The sequence below is a fragment of the Sceloporus occidentalis genome, unplaced genomic scaffold, assembly GCF_023333645.1.
Source record: "Sceloporus occidentalis isolate IW3139 unplaced genomic scaffold, rSceOcc1.0.p SCAF_4, whole genome shotgun sequence".
NCBI classification, from domain to species: domain Eukaryota; kingdom Metazoa; phylum Chordata; class Lepidosauria; order Squamata; family Phrynosomatidae; genus Sceloporus; species Sceloporus occidentalis.
In genome coordinates, this window is record NW_028316984.1 from 123,121,981 (window position 1) to 123,146,367 (window position 24,387).

At 39.9% G+C, this 24,387-nt stretch overlaps 1 protein-coding gene across 3 annotated transcripts in view; it reads left to right on the forward strand.

Moving 5' to 3' along the window:
- The window catches only part of LOC149314580 (catalase), a 70,337-nt gene extending 53,186 nt beyond the window's left edge, over nt 1–17,151 (forward strand). For all 3 annotated transcript variants that reach the window (XM_089521424.1, XM_089521423.1, XM_089521422.1), the window contains 11 exons: nt 15–125; nt 887–1,017; nt 4,181–4,285; nt 5,777–5,902; nt 7,034–7,225; nt 7,353–7,505; nt 8,573–8,711; nt 9,245–9,375; nt 10,980–11,087; nt 11,879–11,965; nt 15,953–17,151. In XM_089521424.1, the coding sequence (XP_089377550.1) occupies nt 15–125; nt 887–1,017; nt 4,181–4,285; nt 5,777–5,902; nt 7,034–7,225; nt 7,353–7,505; nt 8,573–8,711; nt 9,245–9,375; nt 10,980–11,087; nt 11,879–11,965; nt 15,953–16,015 (1,346 nt within the window). In that variant the 3' untranslated portion in view covers nt 16,016–17,151. The remainder of the gene's footprint in view (nt 1–14; nt 126–886; nt 1,018–4,180; nt 4,286–5,776; nt 5,903–7,033; nt 7,226–7,352; nt 7,506–8,572; nt 8,712–9,244; nt 9,376–10,979; nt 11,088–11,878; nt 11,966–15,952) is intronic.
- The last annotated feature ends 7,236 nt before the right edge of the window (nt 17,152–24,387 follow it).

Sequence of the window (24,387 nt, forward strand, 5' to 3'; positions counted from 1 at the left end):
AAAAAAAATTTCAGGTGCTTTTGGTTATTTTGAAGTTACTCATGATATCACCAAATACTGCAAAGCAAAGGTATTTGAGCACATTGGTAAAAGAACTCCAATCGCCATTCGATTTTCTACGGTCGGTAAGTCTTTTACAAATCTTGATTTGTGAATTTATTTTATTTGTTTTGTATGTGCCATCACTGATACTTTTTATTCATCGTGTTCACTAATCTCCCTCAGCATGAAATTCTTTGATTCTTCCTGGTTTTCCAAAATACCATTAAACTAGAGTTACAAGGTGTTTCTCAACTAAATCTACTTTCCTCTCTGTCAGCTGTTAAATGTTGTCTGTTAGGAAATCAAACTTGTAGCCAGAATTCAGACAGAGATCATATTTTTCTTTAGAATAACCACATGTAATTGACTTAATTATATTGGCAGGGGAATGGTGGCCATTGAGTTTCTTAAGTAACAGTGAGAAAATGGTTCATGACACTGTATCCCTTGGAAGTGGGGTTTCCTCTCTTATTGAGAAAGTTATTAAAAGAGCATTGCAGGTCTTCAGCAGACCAATACACTATAAAATTGGTGCACATTCTCTATATTCATTTCTTCCTAGAATACTATAAATGCCACCATCAGCAAGAATGTCCGAGGGCTGGGAAGGCAAAATTTTCATTGAATTAAGCTTTTCTTAAATCAGTTTCATAAATCGAGAGAGAGACTTGCTCAGAACTTTAATTTTATCAGCGAAATTCCCAACATATAGAATGCATGCCTGCTTCTATAGTACAACGTCCAGTACGACTGAGATGAAGGTTAGGCAACAATTTCTTTGGAATATTTGTTGGGTCTGTATGTAATTTCCAATGACTTAAATTGGTAAACCTTTGTTTTATAGCTGGTGAAGCAGGTTCATCTGACACAGTTCGTGACCCTCGAGGCTTTGCAATGAAGTTCTATACAGAGGAAGGCAACTGGGACCTTGTAGGGAACAATACTCCCATCTTCTTTATTAGAGATGCAATGCTGGTATGTTAGATCATGATCATGATGTGTACTATGGATTTATTTACAATTATATAGATATCTGTTCTATGTGATGTTTTTCATGGTTGGTCATAATAATACTGGAACCGGATGAAACTGATTGTTGTGAACAATCAACTAATGGTTCTTGCAAAAGTGGGTGGTCCTACTTAAATGTTTGTGAGCACTGCTGAGGCAAGCACAATCCTGTGGTATTTTAACCTGTCAAAGACTGGGTGATACAATTAAGAAAGACATATCTCTGACCCCCAGGAGTCTAAGGCCTGTTACAGACTGCCAAAATAAAGCTGCTTCGGGTCTCTTTAGAGGTATGCTATTTAAATGATGCATGGGTCCTAAGAGTCCGGAGGTCGCGCCAAAATCACACTCCATTCCTAAGCACTGGAGGGCAGCTTTGGTGCAGCTTCCAGATTCTTAGGGTGCATGCATCATTTAAACAGCATACCTCCAAAGAGACCTGAAGCAGCTTTATTTTGGCAGTCTGTAACAGGCCTAACTCAGCAGAGCTTCCTTCAAAAAATAGTCTGTGTCTAGGACATTTAGGGTTTTAACAGTTAACATTTGCATTGGAGTTTATTCCCCCCCCCCAAAAAAAAAGGGGGGGGGTAGTAATGAGCTCCTGCAGTTGCTTTAGCTCTGACATGATATGCTTCAACTAGGTAATTTTATAATCAAATAAGTACCTGCAGTTTGCATTAAGTGAAACGTCCAGGTAGTCTTCAAAGGCAGTTTCATGGAAATTTTGTTATAATAACTATGCAAGATGTTTTTAAATGTCTGTCTCAGTGGCTGGGTACTTAGTGTCTGGAAGCATTTGTAATAATAATAATAATAATAATAATAATTTATATTTTCCCACCTCTCCCTCGGGATCGAGGCGGGATTACAACAGAGGTAAAATACAATAGATCAAAGATGATACAATAAAACAATAATAACTAATAATCCCCTAACCCTCACCCATCTTAAGTCAATAAAATGCACAATTAAAATTCTAATCAATTATAATCAAATTGAGTAGCCATCTAAACGGATGGGAGATTCACCTTAGGGATCAAGGTAGGAAAGCCTGCCGGAAGAGATCTGTTTTAACTGCCTTCTTAAAGGCATCTAAAGGGGTAATAAGGCAGATCTCCTCCGGAAGGCCGTTTCATAGTTTTGGGACGGTAGCAAAGAAAGACCTCTGGGAAGTTGTTGTCAATCTTGTCTTTTGCGATTGTAATAGATCCGTCCCAGAAGTTCTGAGAGTGGGGGGCAGATTATGTAAGAAGAGGCCCTCCCGCAAGTATCCTGGGCCCAAGCCATGTAGGGCTTTAAAGGTAACAATCAACACCTTGTACTGTGCCCGGAAGCTAATTGGCAGCCAGTGAAGATCTTTTAGAACAGGTGTAATGTAATCAAAACTGAATTTGCCGATGACCAATCTGGCTGCCATATTTTGGACCAATTGAAGCTTCCGAACTTGGCACAAGGGTAGCCCCATGTAGAGCGGGTTGCAGAAATCAAAACGAGAGGTTAACAGCGCATGTACCACATCTTCAACGTCCCCCTGGTCCAGGTAGGGTCACAGTTGTACTGAAGGATTAGTCAAAAGTGTATGGGAATCCAAGAAATATGCTGGATTTAATAACACATGATTCTTCAAGGGTAGCATACCATTTATACCATATATACTCGACTATAAGTCGACCTCATGTGTAAATTGAAGGCAGGTTTGGGGGCCAAAATTATAGATTTTGATATGACCCGTGGATAAGCTGAGGGTAAAACTTAAGGTCATGTAACAAAGGATCTAAAGGATGAAGGAAAGGAAAACAATGCCAAAGAATTTAATTCCAGCAGGCATAACTGTTGGTGCTCATCGCAAAAGCTGGATGGATGGGAGACTAGAGCGGGGTCAGTGCGTCTAGAGCAGATTATACCCTTGTTTTCACCAGGGGATGGTACCTTTTAGAGTTAAAGTACAGTACTAACATTGACCCATGGATAAGCCAACTCTGGTTTTTGATGTCACTTTTTTGACTAAAATTCCTAGACTTATACATGAGTATATACAGTACTTATGTATAAATCGATTTCATGTATAAGTTGAGGGCAGTTTTTGGGGCTAAAACCATGGATTTTGATATGACCGGTGGATAATTAGAGGGTCAAACATTGGGGTATATTACAAAATATCTAAAGGGGGAAACAAACCATCCTCCCTACTTCTCCCTCTCTCGACCTCTCCCAAGGGTTACAGTCTCGGCGTGGAAAATGGGACAAACCTTGGCGCGCACGCACCCTCTCCCTCTCTCTATCCCTCCCATTACCACTAGGATATCCAAGGCTCGTGGCTTGGAAAACATGGTGCAACCCCCCCTCTCTCCCTTCCCTTCACCCTCAGGATTTCCAAGGGTCATGGCTTGCAAAACAGAGTACAAGCCTCGGCATACTCTCTCTCTCCCCCTTGCCTCACCAGCTGTTTGTTAGTTCTGACTACGAAGGAAGGGTGAGGGATAAGGCACAGAGAGAGAGACAGGAGAGTGCATGGAGACTCAAACAGGGAGGCAAACTCTCTCTCTTTCTCTCTTCCTTGTCTCAGCAGTTGTTTGTTAGCTCTGGCTATGAAGGAAAGCTGAGGGATAACAAACACACACACACAGAGGAGAACATGCGAGGTTTCAAACAGGGAAGCAAACTCTCCCTATCCCCCCCCCCCCCCCCCCCAAATCTCCCTTGTCTTAGCAGCTGTTTGTTAGCTCTGACTGTGAGGGAAGGCTGAGGAATGAGTTACACACACAGAGAGGAGAGTGCACACGGACTCAAATGGGGAACTGTTTAAAGATTCCTGGCTACGAGGTGGGCACTTCTTTCAGGAACTTTATAAGCAGGATTAACTTATTGCCCCATATATAAGTCAACCCATGATTTTGGAGTCCGTTTTGGGGCATAAATTTCTTAACTTACAGTTGAGTATATACAGTAAGTCTCTGCAGGGCACTACCACAGTTTCTTGGCAGGCCAAAATAATTTTTATAGATTTTGATTTGCAGGTAGATGATTTCAGACTGAACTGAATACAAATACAATGGAATTAATTAAAACAGAAGTAACTCTATGTATACAGAACTTTAATGATATCTTTGTATTTTGTTTTTATTAGTTTCCATCCTTTATCCATAGCCAAAAGAGGAATCCACAGACTCACCTGAAAGACCCAGACATGGTGTGGGACTTCTGGAGCCTTCGCCCTGAGTCTCTGCACCAGGTAGGGTCTATCTTCTTTCAATTTACTTTTGCTCCTCCCCCCCTCCTTTTCCTTGCAAACTACAAACACGCTTTGTTCATCTACCAAGTGCATCTTGAAGAAGCTCAGAGGAAAAGGATAGTAAAAAGAATAATTTGCTTTCTGCTGTTGCATTTGATTTCTTTCTCTCCTGCCTTTTCTTGGAGGAAACTAGTAAAATGGAGGAGAGAAATAAGAGTTGTCAAGTTGTGAGTGGCATGCTCTTAAAAAGATGGACAGACAGTAACTTATTAGGTCCCCATGGCTTCGCTTTTTTGGTGTTTGGGTTACCTGTAAAGGGTGGTGGCCTAAGTGGGTGTTAAACTGATAAAGCAAGATACAGGAGTGCACACACATTTGCTGTTCTGATTTATTCTTCCCTGCTATAAATTTTTCTCTTTTCAGAAAGCTCAAAGGGATAGGAAAGAATTATATTGTGTGTTTATGTTAAGAGTTTGTAAATAAAATATGGGTGTGTAGATATTTGCATATAAAAAAGTCTCACTATAGCAATACAAAATATAGAGAACAAAGCATAGTATTTTTTGTTTCTGTTATCTGTTGCAACTTGATTTTAAGATTCTGTTTATCAGATTAAAAAGCAAATCTTCCTGCTAGAACTGGTAAAAGCAGTTGAATTATATCATAACAAAATAGCATAGCACAACTAGATTTTTTTTTAAAAAAAATCAGGACTGCCAGATTTAAAATACTCTCCTAAATGTTTTCAGAACTTGAGTTTATTATATGTTATAAGAGAGCCTCACAGGATTTCCCTGGAGGGAGAATTTCATACCAGGGCTGCATCTTCACTGCAGAAATAATCCAGTTTGAGACTGCTTTAACTGCCCTGGCTCAGTGTTAGGGAATACTGGAAATTGTATTTTATTGTAACATCAATAAAGTATCAAGGTGGATTATTTCTGCAATGAGTTTTGGACCTATATTAGGTAACTATGCTTAGTCCCACTGTGGATGCTCAGTAAGGAAGGAAAGCTTCCCCTTAACATGGAGTATATTTTGAAAGGAAGTACAATTTCTTATAAAGTGCCCAACTGTCTTGTCCCCTCAGGTGCTTTAGGTGAAAATAGGAGATTGCACTGTTGAGACAGGATAAAGGTTTATGGGCTATGAGACTATGAGACTATAAAATATGGTTGAAAGCATGCCCTTAATATTACAGGGGGAAATAATCAAAGTCTATCACAGTGCTACTGATGTCTGAGTGTCAGTCTTGAGCCATCAAGACCCTGAAGAGTTTCCAGAGAACAAATAGTTCTAGACAATGGGAACAAATATAGGCACAATGGGAAAAAAATAACTGCTGATTCCCCCACATCAGATAGCTTAAAAAACACTGGGCTATAATACTCAAGTACCTAGTTTTAGTTATTTGAGTTTTCATGAAGGGCCACCATCATGAAATATTTTAATAAAGGTTGTTGTTGTTGTTGTTCTGCTGCTGCTTTATAGGTATCATTTCTGTTCAGTGACCGTGGCATTCCAGATGGACACCGTCACATGAATGGCTATGGATCACATACTTTTAAGCTAGTCAACGCTAGTGGAAAAGCAGTGTACTGCAAATTTCATGCAAAGGTAAGCACTGCAGTTTTTCTGTTTAGAATTTACTTTGAAGAATGTCATATTTATAAACCAGGATTAGGTTTAAAATATTTTCTTAATTGATTTGGGCAATCTAGTGTCATTTTTGTCACTTGTTCGTGTCTGGTGGTATAGTTCTATAATATAAATGTGTTTTGTTTTAATGTTATTCAGTTCTGTGTGTGTGTGTGTGTGTGTGTGTGTGTGTGTGTGTGTGTGTGTATTCTTGTAACAGAACTTCTATGTTTCTCTCTTTTTTCTTAAAAGGTGTATAATAAATAAAAATTCACTTTTGAAACAAACTGAGAGAAAGAGGTTTATAACTTTCATAGAAGCAGTCTATTTCATTAGATTAGTTGATTGTTTTTTTATGATTTTCAGATGCTATTCATAAATTAGTTGACATCTTATATAGTAATAATTTGAACTGATAAACTTTTGTCCCAAATTTTTAATGACAGGAATGGTCCAGACATCCTGGTTTTGTCACAATAGTTCTTCTTTTAGAGACATGGAATTGGAGTTTTGAGAATGACAAGCTGACACACTATGCATACTTGTCATGACTTTTATAATTAATAATATAGTTTCTCTACATGTCCCCATGCTTTTTCCCCTTTAATATTTTGGGCCTTTGAAAGCTTTATGCTGTCTTAGGTATGCTTAGTCATTTATTTATTATTTATTTAGTGATGAAATAAGTCAATGCCCATTTGTTTTAATTTGCAAAGCAACAAATCCTATACCCATTGCTTTATGAATTTAAAAAGAATATTTGCTTATCATTTAATTGCTGAACCTGGAGTTCTTATCTATTTCTATTTTTTTTTAAATGTTAATGTAGTAATATGCTTAATCCCCTGTAGATTAGCTACTTGTCTCACTCTCTATGTGCCATATGAATACTGGATCAGGGATGGCTAATATGGCCTTACAGATGAAACATGAGGTCTTCATGGATGTACATCTCTGGATATTCGTTTGTTGCCAACACTTACACTATCTCATACAAAAGCTTGCCATCCAGAGAGTCAGGACGAGCACTAAGAATTAGACTTTTTTAAGCCTGTTGTTATCACTTTATTATTAATGGAAGTTCACATAGATTTATTTTGATATTTGCAGACTGACCAGGGAATCAAAAACCTTCCTGTTGACGAGGCAGGCAGGCTGGCCTCTGAAGATCCTGACTATGGTCTGCGTGATCTTTACAATGCTATTGCTAATGGAGACTATCCATCTTGGAGTTTCTATATTCAAATTATGACATTTGAACAAGCTGAGAAATTTCCATTCAATCCTTTTGATTTAACTAAGGTAAGTATATTCTGTATAACCTTCTCTCACATATTGCTTATAGAGAAGAAATTTTGGCATATCTCTGCTCTACAAATCTGGAAAGATTGATATGAAAGAAGACTGTTATGTTTGTTTCATTTTATAGATTTGGCCTCACAAGGATTATCCTCTCATCCCTGTGGGGAAACTTATCTTAAACAGGAATCCTGTCAACTATTTTGCTGAGGTGGAACAAATGGCCTTTGACCCAAGCAACATGCCCCCAGGAATTGAACCGAGTCCTGATAAAATGTTGCAGGTATATGTTCCTTAATGTTTCTTCATTACAAATGGCATTCTTTAATAAGATCTCTACTGAAAAATATCACTGTGTTGGGAATTCCAGCCATGTTTTACAGCTCAGGGATACTTCTCCAAAATATAGAAGAACATTCCCATAGAGGTTAACTCAGCTTATCAGACTAGCCAATACAGGCATGATCAGTTTATATAAATTTGGCTTACATTTATCACATTCATAAACCAAGGAACTCCTTCATTCTAAACCAAAATCATTTAGGGAGAAAATATTATGTAATAATAGAATTTAGCACTCTAAAACATCTCATATTGGAAAGCAGAACTGTATTAAAGTATGGAAACCCCTTTGATCTGATCTAGCAGGTCTGCTTTTAGTTTGGTACAGTATCATTCTTGTAGTTACACCTTTTCTGCCCGATGGGTGTTTGGGGCATCAGCAGATTAAAGAATCGATTGACAGGAACAGGGCTACAACCAGGAAATCAGAAGAAGATTAAGAATGGGGAGGGTGGCTATGAAATAACTAGAAAAGATCCTGAAATGCAAATGAGCACAAAAGTTAGAATCATACAAGCCATTTTATTCCCTATTACCATGTATGGATGTGAGGAAGAAAATCGAGTCATTTGAGATGTGGTGCCGGAGAAGAGTGCTGAAGATCCCATGGACAGCCAGAAAGACAACAAATGGGTCCTAGAAGAGATCAAGCCAGAAATCTATATGGAAGCCAAAATGACAAAACTTGGACATATCATGAGAAGAGAGGACTCATTAGAAAAAACAGTAATGCCTGGAGGTGGAAGGAACTAGAACGAGAGGAAGACTGCATGCTAGATGGACTAACTGTTAAAGAGATAATGAGAATGAGTTTGCAGGAGCTGGACAGAGCAGTGGAGGACAGGGAGTCTTTCACTATGGGTTGAGATTGACTTGAAGGCAGTTAACAACAACAGTAATTGCCATGATTAAAACTGTGCAGGACAGAAAGCAGAGAATGACAGTCTGAAACCAGTTGAAACAGAGGTTACCCACTGTCACACTTTCCTCTTTGATGTCTTATTCTAGGGGCGTCTTTTTTCCTATCCTGACACCCACAGACATCGTCTGGGGCCCAATTATTTGCAGATTCCTGTAAATTGCCCATACCGAGCTCGAGTAGCCAACTACCAGAGAGATGGATTCATGTGCATTTCTGACAACCAAGGTAATTGTGTTACCACTTTTGGAAGCAGTTCTTTAAAATTGCACAGTAACATTTGGAAGAGCTCTTCAAAAGGATGCAGTCAAGTTTCCTTGTTTAAAGTCTTATATTTACCTGCTTCCAATTCCTAAAATGACAACTGTTCAGGATTTTGATTCTGTTACTGTTGAAAATGTTTCCATACAAAAGTACAGTTGGCCCTCCGTTTTCACTGGGGATCAATTCGAGACACCCCCCCCCCCCCAATGATAACAGAGGCTCGGCATATCCAATTCCCAGAGGCTTGAATGGGGCGAGTGTCTTGTGAGTGCGTGCAGGGTGTACGCCGTGGGGGCGTGGCCCATTAGAAATAACGGATGTCACCTCTCTGTGAGTATTCGAGGTCGTGAATCCCAGATCCACGAGTTAGGAGGAGGCGTGATTGTATTTCCAAGTTCAGATAGTGGCTGGACCATTTCAGACCTTCTCCATGAAAATTGTTTTACCTTTCTGCCATGCTCATAGGATGTAATGGTAAAATAAGTAATTTTTTTTAGGTGGTGCTCCAAACTACTATCCAAACAGTTTTACTGGCCCTGAGGACCAGCCCATCGTGAAGGAGACCCGTGCAAATATTTCAGGTGATGTACAGCGTTTCAATAGCGCAAATGAAGATAATGTGTCTCAGGTAAGCAGAACAGAAGTGACCAGTTATCTTGCTTTGGGAACAAGATGTCTGTATAAACTTTCTTTTCTTTTCTTTTTTTAATCGAGTGAATTGACTGTCAGAATTCCTTTGAGATACCTCCCAAATGCCTGAGCAATTTCCCCCTCTTTTTAAAGTAGTTGTTCACAAACTTTCATATCTTACATACCTCCCATCACTCCAGGTTTCTTCAACCAGGACATTTATGTATTTACATGTATTCTTTTACTGTAGTTATCGTATTAAGTTTTTAAGAATAAAAAATACAGTAATATTGTGTCAGTAAACACAAACTAAAATTGTAACTCCCATTAGTTGACTATTGCTCAATTTAAAATATGTTAACTGTGAAATAATAATAATATAATACAGTGACAACAACTTGTGACACTTGCAGGAGGACATTGAGACTGAGATAAAGCAGATTCCTATTAAGTGTTTTGAAAACTCTGTTTTACCTAGACTATTTCTGTATTCAGAAAGTGGTACCCATACTAGTCTTTAAAGAACCCTCCTACACCTAGTAACTACCTCCATTTAGTAAGTGAGGCAGAGTGCAATGTCCCCTCACATGCATTTTTCCAAATTAAAAAAAAAAACACGTATCTGAAACTGCTGGTTGAGTCAGAAGTGATACTGCAGCAAATAGTGTCTTTGAGAACAAATCCAGGGTGAACTTTTCTTTTTGTGCTACATTGGGCCCCTGCAGCTACTTTTGCTAAAGAGAATGATGAATTGTAGGCATGCACTTTATAAAGTATACGTAGCTTGATATGTGGGCCAGTGCTAGAAAGCAAACATCATTTTTTAAATTGTAAACTTAAGAGAAATCTAAAGGACAACCCCAATGCCCATTCCTTTTCTTCCTTTTGTTAATGGCAGATGATAAAAGTTGGTCACAGGAACAGCAAGGAGTGACCTTATAACTCCAATATTGTAGTCACTCCACTGGCTGCCTATCAGTTTCAGGGCACAGTACAAGGTGTTGGTTATCACCTTTAAAGCCCTGCATGGCTTGGGCCCAACCTATCTAAGGAATCGCCTCCTTCCATGTAACCCGCCCCGTACACTCAGGTCCTCTGGGAGGAATTTACTACAACCCTTAAAGACCAGATTGATGGCGACCTCCCAGAGGACATTTTCTTCAGCTGCTCCCAGCTTAAGGAATGACCTGCCGGACGAGATCCGCCAAATTACCAATCCAGAGAGCTTTTAAAAAGCCATTAAAATGGATCACTTCTGGCAGGCCTTCCCGGAATAAAATACTCGGCCATGAATAAGACTTCCCATTTATCGAACTCTGCCCATGGTTATTGTCTGGATTTTAAAATGTTAGTTTTAGTTTTATACTGTTTAATCTTGTTTTAACGGGGAGTACTGTGTATATATAAATGTATTTTAGTCTGTTGTATGCTGCTTTGATTGCTTGGTAAAAAGTGGGATAAAAATAAATTATTTATTTATTTATTATTAATGATACACTGTGAAGTCCACAGTTTTTGTTCTTATTTCAGAAGGGTTATACATTGCTGAACAACACAAGATACATCTGTAATAAAGGGTTTGTCTTCAACATTTGTTTAAAGGTACGCGATTTCTTTACCAAAGTACTGACAGAGGAGGAACGTGAGAGGCTGTGTGAGAACATTGCAGGCCATCTTAAGGATGCTCAGCTTTTCATTCAGAAGAAAGCTGTAAGTGGTGAATTATTATCATGTCTCATGATTTTTCTCTAAGGACTTCAACTGTCCTTAAGGTTGCACACTGATTGCAGGATGTATAGAAATATAAAATGAAAAGTACCAATCTATGAGTAAAAAGATAAAAGGTAATAAGAACATAAAGGTTCAAGCTCTTTTAAAAAAAATCTTTAAAACATGAGGACCAAATAATAGGGATACAACAGAATAACTAGCACAGGCTTTCTGTCCACAATAAGGATGACACCTGTGTATATTTTGGATTAATTTGGTCCTATTCCATACCATAGAAAGCCTTTGATTAAAATTAGTGGGGGCGGGGCATGCCTATGAAACTGCAACACAGAAAACTGGAAGCCTGAATAATGTTGTAGTTACATAGGATAACACGACAGCTAATACTCATTCATATACAGTCAGTACAGTGGGCCCTTGTTATCTGCTGGGGTTTGGTTCCAAACTCCGTGGATGCTCAAGTCCCATTAAATACAATGGCATAGTAAAATGGTGTCCCTTATATAAAATGGAAAAATCAAGTCTTGCTATTTGGAATTTATACTTTGGGGGAATATTTTCAAGCCGTGGATGCTTGAATCCATGGATAAAAAATCTGTGGATAAGGAGGGGTGACTGTAGTTACACTGAATGTGAACTGGACATGCTGACGTTTCAGATGAACCACTTAGTAGCAAATGACATGGGTTTTGTGCATGCTCTTGAGTTGATACAGTAGCAAGGAGTGAAGAAGAAATAACTCTGTACTTTGACTTCTTTTACTGGTCTAGGTGAAAAACTTCACTGATGTTCATCCTGATTATGGTGCACGCATTCAAGCCCACTTGGACAGGCACAATGCTAAAGGCCCCAACAAGGTATGAACTATTCTATCTCAGAATCATGTATTGAAGGTGATGGTGAAGACAAGGGACTGTTGACTAAAGCATTTAAGATTGCCAAACAGGAAAGGAAGAGGAATAGCATTATATGTCAGGGATGTTTACACGTGTGAAGATATCCAGGACTTAAATCCTGGAAGTCTGGTGGAGAGCAGCTGGATAAAAATTAAAGGGGAAGGAAACAACAGGGATGTTATTGTGGGAGTCTACTACAGATCCCCAAGTCAGGCTGAGGAATTGGATGATGGCTTTCTAGAACAGATCACCCCACACACTCAGAAAAGAGAGATGTAGTAGTGATGAGTGACTTCAACTATCCTGATATTTGCTGGAAATCAAACTCAGTCAAAACTTTAAGGTCTAGCAAATTCCTCACTTGCCTCAAAGACAATTTCATTTTCCAAAAGGTGGAAGATGCAACAAAAGAATCAGCTGTTTTAGATCTGGTTCTAACTAACAGAGATGATCTGGTAAATGGGGTGCAAGTGGTGCAATCCTTAAGTGGGCGTGATTATGTCATCCTGGAATTTGTTATAAAGTGGCAAGGAGAAGCCATAGTCAGACATCCATTCTAGACTTTAGGGAAATACTGGTGACCAGGAATACTAAAAGAGAAGGGAGTTCAGAAGAAATGGGAGATTCTCACAAGGGAGATACTGAAGGCACAATTTCAAACAGTTCCAATGAGGAGGAAAATGGGAGGTGTCTCAAGAAACCAGGATGGATGACTAAAGAACTTTCAGCTGAGCTAAGATTTAAATGGATAATATATAAGAAATGGAGAAGGGAAAATCACCAAAGAGGAATTCAAACAAATAACTAGTAGTTGTAGGAGTAAAGTCAGAAAAACAAAAGTGCAGAATGAGCTCAGGTTTGCTAGAGAGGTTAAGAACAATAAAAAGGCCGTTTTTGGGTATGTCCGTAGGAAAAGGAAGAAGAGGCAAATTGTAGGGTATTAAAAGAACTGGCAAGTGTAATCTCAGAGCCATTGGCAATCATTTTGAGAATTCCTGGAGAACAGAAGTCTCAGCAAACCCGTGGAGGGCAAATGTTGTCCCCATCTTCAAAAAGGAAAAAGAGAGGATCCCAACAATTATCATCCAGTTAGTCTAACATCAATGCCAGAAAAGATTATAGAGCAGATCATTAAACAGAGAGTGTGTAAGCATTTCGAAGGCAACACCATAATCACAAAAAGTCTACATAGGTTTCAGAGAAACAAGTCACACCAGACTAATCTGATCTCTTTTTTTGATAAAATTACCAGTTTGATAAATGACGGGAATGCTGTGGATATAGCATATCTTGATTTCAGTAAGGTCTTTGACATTTGTGCAAACAAGATAGTAAAATATGGCCAACTGTTAAATGGATTTGTAACTGATTGACCAGCTGAACCCAGGGGTGCTTAGCAATGGGTCCTCTTCATCCTGGAAAGAAATGGCTAGTGGGATGCCACAGGATTCTGTCGTCGGGCCAGTGCTATTCAACACCTTTATCAACAACTTGACTGAAAGAATAGGGGCCATTCTTATCAAATTTGCAGATGACACCAAATTAGGAGGAGTAGATGATACTCCAGAAGAGAGGATCAAAATTCAAAATGACCTTAATAGGTTAGGAAGCTGGGCCAAAACTAACACAATAAATTTCAACAGAGAAAAATGCAAGGTACTGCACTTAGGCAGAAAAATTGAAATGCATAGATATGGGATGGGGGACACCTGGCTTAATGAGATAATGTGCTAAAGGATCTAGGAGTCCTAGTAGATTACAAGTTGAACATGAGTTGACAGTGTGATGTGGCAGCTAATAACACCAGTGCGATTCTAGGCTGCATCAATAGAAGTATAGTGTCTGGATCAAGGGAAGTGATAGTGCCACTCTATTCTTCTGTGGTCAGGCCTCAACTGGAATACTGTCCAATTCTGGGCACCACAATTCAAAAAGGATGTTGAGAAACTGGAGTGTATCCAAAAGAGGGCCACCAAAATGGTGAAGGGTCTGGAAACCATGCCTTCTGAGGAAGTCATCAGGAGCTGGGTGTGTTTAGCCTGGAGAAGAGACTATTAAGAGGTGGTATGATAGCCCTCTTTAAGTGTTTGAAGGAGTGTCACATTGAGGAGGGAGCAAGCTTGTTTTCTGGTGCTCCAGAGAATAGAACACAAGGGAGTAATGGATGCAAACTACAGGAAAAGAGATTCCACCTAAACATTAGGAGGAACTTCCTGACTGTACGGTAGTGGAACCCGCTCCCTCGGAGTGTGGTGGAGTCTCCTTCTTTGGAGGTCTTTAAACAGAGTCTGGATGGCCATCTGTCGGGGATGCTTTGATTGAGAGTTCCTTTGTGACCTGTCTATCATTTGGAGCTGGATGTTGTGCAATGGCCCTAGTCTTTGACAACCCCACATTCCTTTTCTTGTGGCCTGTTTCCCCCTTCTTTCTCCAGGTAAGTCCATACCCCCCCCCCCAACTCGCTGCAAGGAGAAACCAGGTAAAAAGATTGGCTTCAGTAAATTGCACAGTCTTAAAATCCTATCTGATCAGTTGATGTTGATGCTGATGGTACAACTGAATACCCAGTCATAGTGATTTTTTAATTTATTATATGCTCCACCCTCTTTCCTCTTGGGTAACTGTGTTATCAAGGCATGCCCCCCCCCCCCCCATATTTCTTGATATTAGGTCTACTGTTGTATTGTACATTCAAAAGTTTATTATTATTATTATAGTTTATTTTTATAGCGCTGTAAATATACACAGTGCTATACATACAAATGATCAAATCAATAAAAATGAAACCTGCCAATGGTGTACAATCTACCAAATACGTATAAAACAATAAATAATAATATAAGATAGAATTGGTTAAAATAAGCAGGCAACATTTAAAAACATCAACATCAACTATCCAATCAAATATCAGATAGATAATCACACAGTACCTGGGAACGCTTCCCTGAACAGAATAGTCTTCGATTCAGATTTAAAAGTGGTCAAAGAAGTGATGACCAATGTTCGTGGGGGAAGAAGGTTCCAGGAGTGAGGGGCAGCAAGTGAAAATGGACGAATCCAGGATGGGGCAGTGGAGCTGCTAAGCTGGGACAGCAGACCTTGACTACCAGAATGGAGGGTACGAGTGGGAATGTATGGAGAAAGAAGATCAGATAAATAAAGAGGGGGCAGCCCATGCAGGGCTTTAAAGATCAATAACAGAAGCTTATACTGAATACGGAAGGGAAAGGGGAGCCAGTGAAGGGATGATAACTAATTTCAGTCACTACTCCCTTTTGTTACCTGGCCACCCTGGAAGCAGCAGCTAAGTAGCTTGCTGAGAAGTGACTGAGAAGCCTCTCACACATGCCAGCCTTGTGTTAGAGATGTCACTAGGTGGTATGGGGGATGTGGGCTGCATCGAATGACACCATAAGTGGGATGACACCACAACCACCACAATCCTGAAAAGAATTTTCATACAACCTCATCCTCACCATGGTCCTAAAGGCTGCTGATTGCCCTTGTCTTTCTTGTTTACCAATGTATTGACTGAAAGCCCCCAGCTGCCCCCTTTTCCTTCTACTGCCCCCCTGTTACCCACTTTACACCTCACTGCTCCCTGGATCTTTCCACTGCCCCCAGGGGGGGTGTACTGCCCACTTTGGGAATCACTGCTTTAGTATCTAAAACTCTGTAGTGCTGGGTAAGATTCCACTTGGAATGAATTGATAATTTTACTGTTACACATTTGTCTTTTAGGGATAATAGCATTAAATGAGTAAAAATACATTTTTATTGAATGACAAACTCCATCAGTAAACTATTGTTTTAAAGAAAACTGTATTTATATCTGTGATAGTATTTTTTTTAAGGAAAGTGGCTTAGTTAAAGAAAACCTAATAGTTAAAAGAATTCCTGTGTAAAAAGCACTGATTACTTCTTTTATGTTGCAATTTTTCTTTCTAGGGTTCTGTACATATCTATACACAATCTTCATGCCAGGGTGGAAAGGAAAGAGCTAATCTGTAAACACCATGATCTCTGATTACCTGTCCTGATGATGAGAGGTTTATCTCACAAAATTGACATAAGTCCAACTGGAAAATGATACATACAATGCCTTAACAAATGTTTTGATGATTTCTAGAACTGTCTTTTAACAGCAAGCAGAAACATTTAAATTTGCATTTTGGAATTTTAAAAAAAATCAAATGATAACCATTTAAACTGAAACTATGTTAGCAGTAACTTTTTAGTGGGCTATATTGAGTATATGGTTAAAGTAAATTTTTGATAACTTTTGCAAATCAATCAAAACAATTATTTGCTTTCTTCTTACTGATCTTGCCCCTATTTACTGAAGAACTTACATAATGCTGCAAAGAGCTGTATCTTTTACTGGCAGTTTGGAGAATCTCATAAAAGCTTTGTTGCACAGAATTAACAACCATCCAACTAGAAAATGATCTTTTTGAAGCCTTAATAAATGTTTTCATTTTTTACTTAATTATCCTTTAGGCTGATATGGCAATGTAAAACTCTTAAATTTGCATTTGTGATTACAAGTAATCCAAATGATATGGATTATAAAATTAAACTGTGCTAGCAATAACTTTTAGGTGGAATCTATCAAGTCTGTGTCAACCATAACCTTTTGTTAACATTAGCTAATTAAATCAAAACATTGATATCATTCGTCAAACTGGTCTTGCATTGCATTGCAGAAGAGAATCTGCACAATGCTTCAAAAACCTCTAACTTTTGCTGGTAATTCTGAGATTACTGTTGCAACAAATAAATGAAATCCATATAATAGAGCAAAGATCAGATGTTAAGAAATGCATACCATCAAATATGCAACTTTTTAAAAAGGATTATAGATTATAATGAGCTGAGTCAATATGAAAACCATTTAAGAAATGCATACCATCAAATATGTAACTTTTTAAATATATATATATATATAGTTTATAATGAGCTCAGTCAATATGAAAACCATTTCTAAATTTCTTGGCGAGGTATATACTTAAGTACAAGTATTAGTTTGTATTGGTGCTAAAGCGTGTTTTTGTTGATTGCAGCAGTGTATTTGAGACTGTTGATTGAAAACATATTCCAGATCATATTTACAGTACTTAATCTGAAATAAAATTATTATAATATAATGTGTTTCATGTTTATGTCTCAGCTGTGTTTTAATATCTAATAAATTATTGAAATTCTTTACAGTTATTTCTTTTAAGCCTATTTCATCAGGCCAACACAGACTGGATGTATGATGCCACCAGTCTGTGTCATGCAGGAAACTGTATTTAGAAGTATAGAGCATCCATCATGTTAGTTTGAACTGTTTTAAAGTTTTTGAATTGGATGAGGAGGCTGTATGGCTGCTACTTCATTTCTGGGGGGTTCTATTTTGTATGCTTATCACACCCCAGAGGTTTTTTTGTTATGTTTATCTCCTTTAGAAAAAAATACCAGCTTGATAGATGAAGGGATTGTTGGTTCTCTCTTAACTTGTCCCATTTCAGAATTCAACTTTCAGCGCAATCTCAGGGCGATGTAGCTCAACAATAACATAGCAGTATACGGAAGCAAAAATCCAGGTATAGATATTGGCAATGCACCAACCAGTTTGCACACTGAAAAATAACTCACTTACACAGTTGAATTAATCCAAGTCCTTGGAGGTTCTTTATCCTGAGTTGCAATATAATACAAATATTTACAAACTCCTTTCTGACTTCCGTCAACTTCTCTGTCTGTTGTACATCAACAACCCAACCAACTAAATGACAACAACCCAGGGGCAACGTGACCTGCCTATTGGTCCGCTTATATACTGTGTTGGTTATGAGTCGTCATCTGGTGCCACACACCTCTACAGTAAGTTTGCATCATGCCATGTGCTCTAACTCAGCATTCTATGGCAGTCCCACTGAATATGATGCCACCTGCCAAAATATTTTTACAGTTTAAAGGAGTATTTCTCCAACAGGGATACAGCATATCGTGATTTCAGTAAGGCCTTTGACAAGATCCCCATGATATTCTTGCATACAAGCTAATAAAATATGGGCTAGAGAAGGCAGTTGTTAGGTCAATTTGTAATTGGTTGACTGGCTGAACCCAAAGGCTCAGTAATGGCTCCTCTTCATCCTGGAGAGAAGTGACCAGTGGCATACCACAGGGTTCTGTCCTGGGCCTAGTGATATTCAACATCTTTATCAGTGACTTGGATGAAGGAATAGAGAGCATGGTTTATGAATTTGTAGATGACACCAAATTAGGAAAAGTAGCTAATACCCTAGAGGACAGGATCAAAATTCAAATGTGAAAGGGATCTAGGAGTTCTAGTAGACTACAAGTTGAACATGAGTCAACAGTGTGATGCAGCAGCTAAAAAGCCAATGTGATTCTAGGCTGCATTGATAGAAGTATAGTATAGAACAAGGGAAGTAATAGTGCCACTCTATTCTGCCTTGGTCAGCCCTCACCTTCAATACTGCATCCAGTTCTGGGCACCACAGTTCAAAAAGATGTTGAGAAGCTGGAGTGTGTCCAGAGGAGCGCAACCAAAATGGTGGAGTATCTGAAGAACAGCTATGAAGAACAGCTTAGGGAGCTGGGTATGTTTAGCCTGGAGAAGAAAAGATTAAGAGATGGTAAAAAGTTTAAACATTTGAAGGGATGTCATGTTGAGGATGGAGCAAGCTTTGTTTTCTGCTTCTCCAGAGAATAGGACATGGAGCAATGGATGCAAACTAGAGAGAAAAGATTCCACTTCAACATTAGGAAGAACTTCCTGACAGTAAGAGCTGTTTGACAGTGGAACATTCTCTAGGAGGTTGGTGGGATTTCCATCTTTGGAGGTTTTTAAAAAGGCCATCTGTTGGGCGTACTTTGTGTGTTCCTGCATGGCAGGGGGTTGGACATGATAACCTTTAGGTCTGTTCCAGCTCTATGATTTTATGAAAAGACTATATTTCAATTGCTGGTATGTCAGTCCTGACCTAAATACCCCAAAGACACTATAGATTTTGGAAGCTAAGTAGGATGCCTGGATAATACTTGTTAGGAGACTACCAAGGAGTAGCAGGTGCCATGGGCTATATTTCAGAAGGAACTGGCAAAGCCACTTCTGAGGATTCCTTGCCTAAGAAAACCATATGAAATGCACAGGGTTGCCTTAAGTCCACAAGTAATTTGAAGGCACATACACAAATCTTTGACAGATTCCAGCAGACACAGGATGATCAGGGAGCGATCAGGCAGACCCAGCAACATCAGGGACTGCCTGAAGGAAGAGGCCCCTCCCTCCTCAACTGTCATCTTGGCCTCAGAGGGAGCGATCAGGCAGACCCAGCAACATCAGGGACTGCCTGAAGGAAGAGGCCACTCCCTCCTCAACTGTCATCTCGGCCTCAGAGGGAGTCATCAGGCAGACCCAGCAACATCAGGGACTGCCTGAAGGAAGAGGCCCCTCCCTCCTCAACTGTCATCTCGGCCTCAGAGGGAGCCATCAGGCAGACCCAGCAACATCAGGGACTGCCTGAAGGAAGAGGCCCCTCCCTCCTCAACTGTCATCTCGGCCTCAGAGGGAGCCATCAGGCAGACCCAGCAACATCAGGGACTGCCTGAAGGAAGAGGCCCCTCCCTCCTCAACTGTCATCTCGGCCTCAGAGGGAGCCATCAGGCAGACCCAGCAACATCAGGGACTGCCTGAAGGAAGAGGCCCCTCCCTCCTCAACTGTCATCTCGGCTTCAGAGGGAGCCATCAGGCAGACCCAGCAACATCAGGGACTGCCTGAAGGAAGAGGCCCCTCCCTCCTCAACTGTCATCTCGGCCTCAGAGGGAGCCATCAGGCAGACCCAGCAACATCAGGGACTGCCTGAAGGAAGAGGCCCCTCCCTCCTCAACTGTCATCTCGGCCTCAGAGGGAGCCATCAGGCAGACCCAGCAACATCAGGGACTGCCTGAAGGAAGAGGCCCCTCCCTCCTCAACTGTCATCTCGGCCTCAGAGGGAGCCATCAGGCAGACCCAGCAACATCAGGGACTGCCTGAAGGAAGAGGCCCCTCCCTCCTCAACTGTCATCTCGGCCTCAGAGGGAGCCATCAGGCAGACCCAGCAACATCTTGGACTGCCTGAAGGAAGAGGTCCCTCCCTCCTCAACTGTCATCTCGGCCTCAGAGGGAGCCATCAGGCAGACCCAGCAACATCTTGGACTGCCTGAAGGAAGAGGCCCCTCCCTCCTCAACTGTCATCTCGGCCTCAGAGGGAGCCATCAGGCAGACCCAGCAACATCAGGGACTGCCTGAAGGAAGAGGCCCCTCCCTCCTCAACTGTCATCTCGGCCTCAGAGGGAGCCATCAGGCAGACCCAGCAACATCTTGGACTGCCTGAAGGACAAGACTTCTCCCTCCTTTAACTGTATTTTGTATTGTATTACGATTTTACTGTACACCGCTATGATCATCATGGAATAGCGGTCTATAAATAAAACATATTATTATTATTATTATTATTATTATTATTAAGTTCACCTGTTATGTGTATTTTTGTTTAAATGTTCCATTAAGCAACCATTGATTAGTTATTTGCTACAAAGAAAAAGAAGCTCAGAGAATTTTAAAAGATAGCATTGATGGCAAATGTTTGAGAGGAATACTGAAGTGATATTGTTCCACAAAACAAAAACACACGTATCCGAGTGCCCTTTTCCTCCATATGTTTTCAGTTTAGGAGCCAAATTATATTTATTAGTTGCATGTGGTTATTGTTTGTGACGATTGTTTCCCCCTTTCCTTATTCCCTTTCATCTCTGATTGATCCCCTATTCTTCTATGTGGATAAATAATGTCCCCGTTATATAGAGGAGCCCAAGGTAGTTTGAGGATAATTATTCCGAATGGACAAACAGCTGGAAGGGCAAATCAGGTAGTTGTGTGCTTTCAAGTGATTTCCAACCCTAAGAAATCCTATCACGAGCTGAGAGTCTGTGATTCACCCAAGATCTAGTGGGTTTCCATAGTCTAGTGGGGAATTGAACGCTGGTCTGCAGAGTTGTAGTCCAGTGCTCAAACCACTGCTCCTCTCTAATTGCAATCTCCCTGACTTTTTCCTAATTTTTCTTTTAAAAAAATAAGGCAACTCATGGATGAACACTCAACTGCAGTTCTTTGTGTTGTAGGTCCCTGTCTCCCTTCAATGCTGTGTTTTATTTGAACTCACATTGTTTAAAACTGGAAGTTTAAAACTGCTACAGTATTTAACTCTAGGATTCAAGTTGCAGAAATTCAGTGTCATAAGATGAAAGAGAGAGGCTATGTTTGAAACACATCATGTTAAAGATTTAACTGGCCTTTATTCCGTAATTGTTGAATTAGTAATTTATTGCACAACAGTCCAAAAGTCCTTGTGATTCCAGCCAGTTTAAATAGTTAGGGATGTTTTGCCAAGTAAGATGTGGCAACAGGAAGCGTGTCAAGAGATCAGCTGAAACAAAGTTTGCTCTTAAGCGTTAAGTGTTCATTTGTTTTCAGAACCCATGAAATATATTTGTACCCTTACTCTGAGATGGAATAGGGTTACTATACACTCATCTCATAGGGATTCACAATTGATTCTGCTAAGGTAAGAGGGGAAAATAGGTTTTATGCCACTCATATTTGTACAGAAGACAGTGCTTCATTGGGGAGGGATCTGGCCATTGCTTACATCTATAGAGGGCCCATACTGCAGTGCTTTGTTACATGTTCTGCAACAGAGGATGCCTCCCATGGATGAAAATCTCCCATTGTAGTGCAAGAGTGTCAAACAAATACTGAGAGATCACATCACTTTGTCATGTTATATCCCCTAGTTTAGACTTCACAAGCTTCACCTTCATTTTAATCCATTCAACTGAGCTCAGGATGAGTCAACTTGAACCATATTTACTAATGCGAGATGTTATCCCTCACCCTTAAAACTTATGACCTTGATATTTCCTTAAGATGCAAAAGCAATGTTATTGATTGGGTTGCTCCTTCAACAACCTTAATCAGTATTTTTTTTTTTTTAAAAAATCCCACTTAGCTGTGGAATGAACTCAGAAGTGTACTTTTAAGCATACAAAGCAGCACTGCTTAGTTTAATCATTTTTGTAAGATTACAATGTTAACTTTAATGAGGAAGATTAAAAGGATTGAAGGAATGCAGTAACATTAAAGAGGAATTTTAAGAAAAGGATTGTAGGAATGCCCTACAAGGAAATTCCATAAGTTGATGCGGGCAGAGGCTCCCCTTCTGTTCCCTTTCACCTCCAAGAGAGGAGGACTGCATCATCAAAAAAGGATGTACAGAGGACCCCTGCTGGGATTCAGTTCCAGAATACACCCACACCTGTGTTGAGTTTATATATATAAGGAACCATCAGAAAGGATAACAGTATCTTGAAGTTGTTTACTGAGAGTTTGACTGGAGGCCCATTCACACTACAGAATACAGGACAATTAATCCATTTAATGACCATGGCAACATCCTATGGAATCCTGGGAGTTGCAGCTTAGGAACCTGCTGCCGAAGTGCTCCAGTGCCTCACCCAAACAACACACCCCAGGATTCCACAGGGGGGAATCATGGCAGTTATTAAAGTGGAATAAAAATGCTTTCATTGTAAAGTGTGAATGGGCTCCTGGAACCACTTGTGTGCTTCCTCAGGATAAATTTGCATTGCAGAAATAATGCAGTTTGACACAAACTCAACTGCCGTGGCTAAATACTACCGAATTCTGGGACCTGTAGTTTTTGTGAGATATTTAGCTTCCTCTGTCAAAGAACTCTGGTGCCACGACAAACTTCAAATCCCAGGATTCCATAGCACTGAACCATGGCAGTTAATGTATTGTTAAACTGTATTATTTCTGCAGTGAAGATGCAGCCCCAGTCTGCTGTTCAAGTATTAACGAATGGTGGTCAAAGAGCTTGGAAGAGGAAGCGAGAAGCAATGCTGAATGGTTCTCAAGGTATAATAACCACCATGTGATTTTAAAAATTAACTAAACTCATACTTCATACTGTAGTACAGTGGGCCCTGTTACCCACTGGAGCTTGTTCTAATGTTCTGTTTAAAACCTACATGGCTTGGGGCCAGGATCCCTGAAAGACCACCACCTCCCATATGTGGCTGCCTGTCAACTAAGTTTCTCTGTGGATGCCCTGTTGCACATTCCACCACCCTGCAAGCCTAGGCTGGTGGGTCTATGTGACAGGGCATTCTAGCAAACAGTATTCCAATTGTAGAACTCTGTCCCAAGGAAACTGAAGCTTACCACAAAAACAAAACAAAACACTCTATAAACACCAGAACTTCATATACCAAATGCATGCTTCTCTGTTTTTATGTTGTGGTTCTTTGACTGCATCCCTTCTGAATTTTTGTCAGGGAACAAAGACTGTGCTATAGCATTTGTGCTTTGGTTCTTCAAATTAGGGATGTTTGTAGCTCTTCTCCTCTTCCTCCTTTTCCTTTTCCTCTTCCTCTTTATTTGTATCCAACTTTCCCCCAAATTTGGGACTCAAAGCAGCTTTCAGTCTAAAAGCATGGTACAACTAAAACTTAAGAAAGTGATGGTTATGACTTAAGAACTTTAAAAAAAGATTATTAGTTTTAAAGTCATATACATACATACTACCCATTGTACATCATCTGGTGGGTTGAAAGGTGATAAATAATGCCCTCAAACAATGCAGTTTGAGCAGCTAGTGAGCTTGCTTGCTTGCTCAGATCTGTCTTTTTTAGTTGTTTGGCTCCATCTACTGGTGACAGAAAGTAAGCACCTGAAGAAAAATGTTTAGCCAAAGATGAAAAATGTGCAGATTCAGCTGTGAAAGCAAGCTGTTATGGCAAAAGACACACATACAGGTATAGCTCAGTTAACACAGCCGCTCCATTCCCAACCCAAGCATTTTTTCTTGAAAAGAAAATCCAGTCCCAGAGGCAGAAATAGCATGAAAAGAGTAGAGGTAAGTGTGCACTGCACAGAAAACATGAGCAATTCAACACTTTTCAGCAAACTGTTTATTCAAAATGAAACAGTATGCACTTGTGAAATGAAACAACCAGGCCAGGGGAGTGTTGAATGAATGAATGAATGAATGAATGAATGAAAACATTTCAAACCTACGAGATTATCTGAAGGCTTCTTCCAAAATGTATCCAGGATTGACCCACCTTCCTTCCTTCCTTCCTTCCTTCCTTCCTTCACCAGCTTCCATTTTTCTTCTGTTTTGGTGGCCAGATTTATCGATATATGTTTGTTGTTGTTTTAAATAAGCTGGGACTAGCTGGGACACTGAAAGTTGGTATTTCTCTAGCTCCCTTTCGCTCTCCTCCCAGTGGCAAAGCTGCAAAACAA